General features: G+C 47.4%; 1 protein-coding gene across 2 annotated transcripts in view; it reads left to right on the top strand.

The window, feature by feature from the left end:
- The window catches only part of DENND3 (DENN domain containing 3), a 61,975-nt gene that overhangs the window by 39,509 nt on the left and 13,161 nt on the right, over positions 1-9,305 (top strand). For both annotated transcript variants that reach the window (XM_006016437.3, XM_014524319.2), the window contains exons 12-16: positions 836-1,017; positions 1,689-2,210; positions 5,186-5,448; positions 6,329-6,499; positions 8,014-8,143. In XM_006016437.3, coding sequence (XP_006016499.1) covers positions 836-1,017; positions 1,689-2,210; positions 5,186-5,448; positions 6,329-6,499; positions 8,014-8,143 — 1,268 coding nt within the window. The remainder of the gene's footprint in view (positions 1-835; positions 1,018-1,688; positions 2,211-5,185; positions 5,449-6,328; positions 6,500-8,013; positions 8,144-9,305) is intronic.

Here is a 9,305-nt window from a genome sequence, read left to right as displayed (position 1 = left end):
CCTTACTCCTTGGAGGTGGCAGTGAAGTGGGGAGCACCCTGCCCCCCGGCTCCCTGCAGGCAGCGAATGCGGAAGGGGGGGGCCCTGAGGCCAGCACTGCTGGCCTTGTGCCCTCCCCATGCTGCTCCCTTCCTGATGTGGGGTTGACGGGGAGAAGCCAGTGCGCTGCGGTGGCGGGGGAAGCAGCAGACATGGGCCGATGAAGCGGGGTAGGGGGATAGGAGAAGTGGGCCCAGTCCTGAAACGGTGGCTGGGAGGGTCGGGGGGAGCACACCGGGTCTGGTCCAGCCCCAAATCAGTGGCAGAGAGGGTGGAGGGGCAGGCCCAGTGGGAAAAGATGACCCACCACGATGGGGCGGGACAACAGGCCCAGCCCAACGTGGCTGCGGCAGGCGTGGCGGGCGGGGGGGGGGGGGGGGGGGGGGCACACCCCCCAGCCCAGAAAAGGCAATGGGGAGGTTGGGGGAGTGGCTGGCACCCAAACTGTGGTGGGGAGGGTAGGGGTCCAGGCACGGCCCCGCAGCGGATTTGGGGGGAAAGGGCGAGCGGGCCTGGCCTCGAAGGTTGGGGGGAGCCGGAAGCAGGCCTCTGTCCCCGCCCGCACCCCCTGCCTGTTATTGTTGCTAGGCAGTTGGCTAGTATTGCATCAATATGAAGTTTACTGCAGAAGAACAAGGTGTATTGGTCCAGATGTAAACTGACCGTACTGCGGAGCAGTGTAAAATGATAGATACTAGTGTAATATAAACTAACACATAATAATTTTATTATTGGTGTTTGTTATCTCCACTTACACTGATGTATTGTACAATATGTGGAAAATTCTTTTCTGCAGATTAAATTTGATGCTTGATAGCCCAAGAAGACCAACTATGGAGAAAATGACTTCAAAACGATTTAATCCTCACTACATGATTAGTAGGCGTATGGTAATCAGCATGCCCAATCTGCAAGATATCAAGTCCCAGGATAACCCTATTAAGAATTCCTCACTTCGAAGAGCAGAGACAGAGCGAGGTAAGGGGGGAAAAATGTACCTAATCTGTACCATATTGTGTGCGCTGCCGTTATGGGCCGAATCCTTAGAGTCCTCCCAGCATAAACACTGTGACAGTCAGGAAGAGGTACCAAGAATTGTCCTGACGTAGCTACTTGCATTATTGAGCTTTGGGCCACTTGGGCATGCCCCCAACTGTAGCATGCTTGTTGTTAAAACAGCTTGATACCCATTATGAAGAGGTTGAATGTCTGTCTGTTCTTAGACTGCTGCTGTGAAGCTATCTTCCCTCAGTACCTATACCAACACTTCCTTTCTTTCTTTGGGTCCAATTCAGCAGTACCTTTAGGTATGTGGTAAGGTTACCTTTGCTTAGTAAAGCAAATCCCACTGAAGTCACCGTGTGCCTGAAGGGAAGCACATTTTATTAAAGTATCTTGCTGAACAGTGATGGACTAATGCAAATATTATGGCAGCCAGAAAGACATGGTTTAACATGTTAGTTCTATCACAGGCATAAATATTGCCTTGCCTGAGGTTCAGACCACATGCAGGGGTAATCGGGATGTGATCTTGGGGGAGAACAGTTGGAGGGGGATTTGATTTGATTTATATAAATACTGATTGTTTTGAATATAGTTGGACCTTTATTCACTTACACCTGGCACTGCACTGTTCTATTCTTTTTCAGCCAGGAAGTTCTCACCTAAATCAGTTAGTATGTTCAGGATCCCAGAAGTTCATTTCCCTTTGGTGAGCCAGTGCGTCCACTCCTACTACACAGACTTTATCAACCACCTCAGCCGAACTATAAGCAACTTGCCACCAGATAATTCAGCATTGCTTGCAAGGTACTTCTATCTTCGGGGGCTCATTAGTTTGACAGAAGGAAAACTACTGAATGCACTTTCAGACTTCCAGAATCTCTACAAAACAGACATAAGGATCTTCCCTACTGATCTTGTGAGGAAAATGATAGAAACCTTGCCGCCTTCTGAACGTTCCCAAGCAGATCGCAAACCAGAGCTGAAGAGGTTGATCAGTCAAGTGATGGAAAAACAAAGAGAAATGACCAAAGTAGATGACCATGTGAAAAACTTTGAATTGCCAAAAACACACATGCAACTGGATGATTTTGTGAAGCGAATCCAGGAATCGGGGATTGTCAAAGATATTGAAACAATACATCGGCTATTTGATGCCTTAACAGTAGGTAGGAAGAGAGAGTGTGTTGTCTTAATGAATATCTGCTTTGTCATGTTTTAGGGGTGTTTCATAGTTGGTAGGATCAGAAGAGACCTGAGCAGATCATCAAGTCCGACCCCATGCCATGGCAGGAAAAAGTACTGGGGTCAAACGACCCTGGCCAGCTGTTCGTCTAACCTCCTCTTAAAGACCCCCAGGGTAGGAGCCAGCACCACTTCGCTTAGAAGTTGGTTCCAGATCCTAGCCGCCCTGACTGATGGTTGTATCCATGGTGGTCTAAGGCAGTGGTCACCAACTGGTCACTCGTGATCGACCGGTGGATCCTGGGCTGCGGGGGCTGAGCATGCGTGTGTGTGCGCGTGTGCATGCCTCCTCCCTCCCCTCCAGTCCAGCAGGTCAGTCAGTGGGGGTAGGAAGGGGTGGAGTCCCGGGGGCACGTGCAGTGGGGCTTGGGGCACAAAGCTCAGCCTGCAGCGGCAGCCACCTCCACTGTGCACAGATCAGGGGGGCACATGGCCTCCCCCACCCAAACGGGGCAGTGCTGACGGCTGCAGGTAGGGAGTGGGGGCAGGCCCTACACAGGCAGGGCAGGGGACGGAGCTGCGAGTGGCTCATCGCGGAGGGGGGGTGTGCTCCCAGATCTGCACGTGGGGCGGGCTGGGGACAGGGCAGCAGCACGGGGCTCTTCCTGGCTGGGCTGCACTCAGACTGGGTGGCAGCAGCAGCGGCGTTGGGAGTGGGGCCACAAGGGGGCAGGAGGCAGTAGCCCCCACAACCCTTGCCCCCAGCGCTGCCATTGAGCACAGTGCGGGCCAGGCCTGGCAGGAACAGCTTGGCGCAGCCATCCCCTCCCCCTGAGGACCTGGGTGCGGGTGGCTGCAGCTGTGGGCTGGAAGGCTGTGCCGGGCCTGGCCTGCGCTGTGCTCGGTGCGGACGGCGGTGGCACTGGCAGCAGGGACACCCCTCTCATAGTTCTACTCCCAGCACCGCAGCCACTTGGCTGGGAAGAGCTTGGCACTGGCCTGGCCCCAGCCCGCCCCACGCCGTGTGCAGCTCTGGGGGTACATGCCGCCCTGTGCCCTCCCAGGCTGTGCTGCCTCCGCTCCTCATGCTCCCTGGATGAGCTGCTCGCAGCTCTGTCCCTCTCCTTGCCCCAGCTGTGCAGGGCCTGCCCCTCCCTCACCACCATTGGGGAGGGAGTGGGGGCAGATCGAGGCCCCAGCAGTGAAGGAGGGAATGGGGCTAGGGCTGGGGCCTTGATCTGCCCTCCCCTCCCCACAGACTTACCTGCTGGGTGGGGAGGGTAGATCTTCGGTTCCTCTTACATTCTGAAAGTGATCTCCAGCCTAAAAATGTTGGAGACCACTCATCTAAGGACATAGGCAGACCAAAGTTCTTTGGGTAAATGTGGTATCTTTTATTAGACCAACTAATAGTTGGCAAAAATGTTTTTTGCAAGCTTTTGGGTACCAACAGTTTGTACCCAAAAGCTTGCAAAGAACAAATTTTCGACTCTTTAGTTAGTCTAATAAAAGATATCACATTTACCCAAAGAACCTTGTCTGCTTTGTCATGTATATTTACTTGGATTGTTAACTAATGCAAGCTCTCTGGTTTCAAGTTTCTGTTCTTGTTTTAATCAATGTTTCTCAGTCTGTAGGAAGTGTGTGTGTTGATATGGGGGGGGAGAGAGAGAGAGAGAGAGAGAGAGTGTGTGTGTGTGTGTGTGTGTGTGTATTGAACTTGCATGTGAATCTGTGCTGGAGAATTTTAATTCTCATTAAAATATTTGTAACTTTCATGAACACAAGACCTATTACCACGGTCGATCAATTGCACTGTACTTTTGAGGACAATGATAACGTCATAATGTATTTAATCCATAACTGAGCAAATTATTTAATGGGACTACTTATGCACTCAAAATTAGTATCGTGCTACAGTACCTTTTTAAACTGGGGGCCCTGGTGACGTACCCTCATGTTCTGGTTGTGCAGTGTAGCAGTTCTACAGAGTATATGAAGAGCCACTTTATTGACAGTCTTAACTGAGTTGGGATAATTGCAGAACAATATGATTCCATGCCATATTCCTGAACCACTGCCCAAGATACAAAGTAGTGTCTATGGGAACAGCTGCAGGCCTCCCTCCGTTGGCTGTAGAAGCATGTTTTGCATTCGTTTTTTGTACTAACCTTTATTCATCCAACAATGTTCTAGTTTTAGCTTTTTAGATTACAGATAAAATCAGTGCAGTCCTATCTATAAGCCCCAGTGGAAAGTGTATCCTTATAAGTAAATAGTATGGCAAGTTTAGCAGTCTGTTCAAGACAGCCACTACCATTCAGATTCTGGACCTAAGTTCTCCAGAAAAAGAGCATCAGAGATTTGTAAAAGAAAAGTTCAGGGTTATGTTTCCAAGGTGTAACATCTTTCCCTTCCATTTGAAATAGTCCACAACAAATTGGTTTTATGAAACTGCAGATTAGAAGTGATACTGGCAAATTTGTTTGTAAAATTTGGGTCTGCAGATTAGTGACTGCTGCTTGTAATTGCTGTTCTTATCCCCATTTTGGTAAGTGCATGATTTAGTTGTACTTGAGAGAATAAAGACCTTGAAAGCCCTCACGAAGAGTTATCAGGTTTAGCAAAAGAATAAAAATCTCTGGCTGGATTTATGGAAGCAAGGAGCAAGAGTGTAGCTGCTCATTCCTGCCTTCCTTGGATTGAATAGATAGGGAGGCTGCGATGCAGGTGGAGGTCTGTAGTATAATAGACCAAAGATAAAGTACTTCTGCTACCTCAGGGAAGGAATTATTCTTCTGAAACACTTCCTCAGGCTGCTTTTGGCACATTATATGCCACCCATTGCTTACCCCTTAAGCTATCCCTAAAGGTATGATTGAACCCATAGTATCCTTGATCTCCTTATTTAAATCCTGAATGATGACTTCTAATAATAAACCATTTAAAATATTTTAAGGACACCAGAAGCAAATTGATCCTGAAACCTTTAGAGATTTCTACAACTACTGGAAAGAAACAGAAGCAGAGGTTCAAGAAGTTAATTTACCACCCGCTGTAATAGAGTACTTAGATAAAAATGAATGTGTGTACAAGTTATCCTGCTCAGTTAAAACTAACTACGGTGTTGGAAAAATCGCCATGACCCAGAAGCGATTGTTCCTTTTGACTGAAGGAGGACGGCCTGGCTATGTAGAGATCTCCACTTTCCGGGATATAGAGGTGAGCATGAAGGGGAACTGCTATCACTGTTTATATGATTATGAACATAGGCCAGATTCAGTTTTGTTAGCCAGTTTGTCTCATAAGCTGAGAACTTTGATGAATGTTACACAAAGCATGAGTACAGCTGTAGGAAATGCACCAAAAAAGGCTATCAATGATTAAACAAACACTTCAGCCTTAGAGACTGAGTTCTGAGGGGCCCTTAAGGATTGCTATCCCACTTGTGCTAGGTGCTGCACAACTATAAATAAAAAGTTTCTAACCTAGAGCTTGTAGTATAGATTCTTGGAAAGATACAGCTGCATGAAAGCCAGGGATGCAGAGTGAGGGGAAGAGGATGATCGTAAAATGAGCATGTCTATCAGATCAGCATTTTTTTTTCATAAACTCGGATTAGAGAACATGTTGCGGTATTTCCATATGCCAGGGCTTTCCAACTGGCAGCCTGCGGGTTGCATCTGGCTCCTGAGGGGTACACCTTCAGCCTTGGGCTCCTAGTCCAGGCACTGTTTCCCCCAGCTGCTGCTGCTGCCAGTCTCTGGTTCCCCCATCCATTCCCTAGCTTCTGCTTCCCTCGCCAGTTTTGGGGGCTGGGTGGCATAGCCTGCAGGGCTAAGGGAGCCTGTAGCTGGGCAGCTTGGTGGGCATCCACGGACCTGGTGCAACGCTAGGTACTGGTACAGCATGGAGGGTGCCCTGCTGTGGTGTGTGACCCAGGGGTATATGGCTCCCAGGGGTGTACAGATAGCCCTGGCATATACCAACAATAAAAGAATTTGCTTTGGCTAGGAAGAGTGGAGGTTCTCAACTTTCGGGGGTACAGCACCCGGTCTGTGATTCTGTTCTACTTCCTTGCATTGCTTCTCTTCATTTACAGGAAGTGAAGAGTACTACTGTAGCTTTCCTTGTTCTGAGAATACCCACTTTGAGAATTAAAACAGTATCCAAAAAGGACATCTTTGAAGCTAACCTTAAAACAGAGTGTGATCTGTGGCATCTAATGGTGAAAGAAATGTGGGCCGGGAAAAAAATGTCAGATGATCACAAGGTATGAATATTGCATTTCTGTTGAACTACACAACATGTACTTCAGACTATTTCTGCTTTCATGTACTTCAGGGCTGTCAAACACATGGCCCAGATCTGGCATGGAACTACTGTCTGGCCCACCCACCAGACTGCCAGCACGGGCAGGGAGTGTGGATCACCACAGAATGGCAGTCGGTGACAGTAGGGCAAGTGAGAGCTAATGACCATGGTTGCACTTTGTCCACTTAGATGGTCACCACACCTGCAGCCCTACTTCCTCGACTGCTGGACCCCGCTGAGTGCTCCATGCCGGAGCCTGAGCTGGAGCTGCTGCAGTGATGGGGCATGCGATGGTGGCAGCTCCAGGTCTGACACAGCACATGGCAGGGGCTAGAGCTGCCAGCATGTGCTCTGGGCCAGAGTTGTCACTGCCACGGAGTGCTCTGGGCCTGAGCTCAGAGCTGGAGCTGCTATCACTGCCACGGCAATGTCTGTGTGTCCCAGGCCAGATCCAGCCAGCAAGAAGCCCTGCAGTCTGGATCCAGTCTGGGGCATAAGGTGATTTTTGACATGCCTGACATACTTAATAATGCTTTAAAAATCTTGTACTGTTTCCCAGTTTTCAATAAAGAGATAACAGAATAATATATAGAGATCTTGTTACTACATTGTCATTTTATTCTTTGCTGCTGTTTAACACTGATAGTAGTTTGAGATATTGTGTAGAAATAATTCAAAATATAGTTCTCTGAATACACTGCCAAATTTTCCTTTTATCATCTGTCAGCCGTAGGGGCTTTTTTCTTTGTTTGCTCACAGATTTTGTGAGCATACAAACATGGAATTGTGCAGTGATCTGGGAGCCAATACATTTCTAATGTAATTGCTGGAGTAATAGAGAAGGTAAAGATCCAAGATGAATAAATAGCATACAGTAACTATAGTGTCTAAGAAATTTTGGCATTTAAGGAGCAGTTCTCTGCCTCTTAAGTTTCTGGATACCTTTTTGATCCAGAATTCAAATACATGTAACAGTCAAAATGCAAAGCATGCTAGAAGTCTGTGGAATCAGTTCAGATCACACTTCCCAAAGATGAGGTCTCTGTTCTGGTCCGAGAGAGTTTTAGCCTTTTACGAGGAAATAGGCAACGTGGCCACTTGGTTTAAGGTTGGTATTTTCATCATTGTAAGCCAGACCATATGGCACCAGCTAATGCTGCCTTTAGCGGAAAAATCTTGTAGACTGTCACAGTAACACAAGAGAAGCACAAATAGTATGCATTTCTTTACCTTTTTTTAGGTTACTGCTGGCAAAATCCCTAGTATACAGAATAGTCTATGGGACTTCTTAATAGGAAATTTTATTTTATCATTTCTACTAACTTTCCTTTCTGGTAAGTGTCTTGAATACTGGTCCAATGCATGCCTAAATATGGTGTTAGTGCAAAGAGATCCCTACAGTGAATATAGAGGCTGGAAGTGTATTAGAGAAATGATTGACAAGTAAGTCAAAATCACATTTTTCATTTTTAGGATCCTCATTATATTCATCAAGCGCTGACTAATGTCCTCCTGATGGATGCTGTAGTTGGTGCACTGCAGTCCTCCAAAACAATTTATGCTGCCTCCAAGCTAGCTTATTTTGACAAGATGAAGAATGAAGGTTAGTTGCATGTAGGTTAAGGGCACAACTGCGAAGTCTGTTCTGGCTTTCTCTTTCCATATTCCCTTTTCAGAGGTTTGTTTCTAATTAGCTTTTTAGGTTAAATAATGACACATTTTTAAAATTTTAATTTGGCATTTAACGTAAAAGTCTGTGTCTAATTATGGAGCCTTCATGTGTTTGATTTTCTTCCATAGCCTGCACAGGTATGCAATATATAATTGTCTTTTATTTACCAAACATAATAGTCTCATCCAAAAGTGGTATTACCTTTGGACAGGGGTGATCTAGGAGTAGCTATGTGGGGAGTGTTCTATAAGGAGCAACAGCTGGAAGCCCAGGAGCCCTGCCACCCGCTCCACCCCCAACTGGGAGATCACAAGAAGAGCTCGGCAGCTCTGAGCACGTGGATATTGGAGAGGACCAGGCTCAGAAGCAGGGGAATGAAGCAGAGCTCCACGACTGACTTAGTTACAAAGGAAGATTAAAGGAACTGGGACGGGTTTATGGAGGGGATACGGAAAGGGGAGTTTTGGCTGTCTAGTAAGAGGGTGGTGTGATGGGTGAGTTATGTTTGCTGTCCGCAGGTTGCAGGGCAGAATGGAGGGTATTTGGTTTGTCCCAGGCTTCTGGGCTCTGCTGGTTGCCACGTGGGGCTGAGAGAGAATTTTTTTTTCCTCCTGTGACAGGTATCAGGGTTTGGCTTTTTGTTCCTCCTCCCTCTCCCCCCTGTTCTTTCCTCAAAAGCATTGGCTATTGGCTGCAGCCAGGGATGTGCCAGAGCTCCTGCTGGGACTAAAACCAGAGGTTTCTGGTTAGAGGGTCTTGCCCCCCAGCTCCGGGCCAGGCTGATTGCCAAATTTGGACTTGTATGGGATGGTTTGGATAGCGGTGATGCTGCTTTGAGCAGGAAATTGGATTAAATGAGCTCCAAAAGTCTCTTCCAAACTTACTTTTCTGTGATTCTATGATCAAGCTGAAAAAAGCTCTCAGTAGTCTAACCCCTTAGAGATACAGGATTTGCTGTTCCTAAACAAAACCAGGTAGTTGTATATCCAGAATGGGTGGGAAGAAAATAAACTGTGGGGGGAGGAAGGACCAGAAATCCTTCTCCCAGAGTGCTGTAACCACTAGGCTACAACAACAGACCATGACTCTTTCC

This window comes from Alligator sinensis, unplaced genomic scaffold, assembly GCF_000455745.1.
Source record: "Alligator sinensis unplaced genomic scaffold, ASM45574v1 scaffold721_1, whole genome shotgun sequence".
In the NCBI taxonomy this organism is placed as follows: domain Eukaryota; kingdom Metazoa; phylum Chordata; order Crocodylia; family Alligatoridae; genus Alligator; species Alligator sinensis.
Note: the sequence above shows the minus strand (reverse complement) of the source record. Positions and strands in the feature narration are given on the sequence as shown.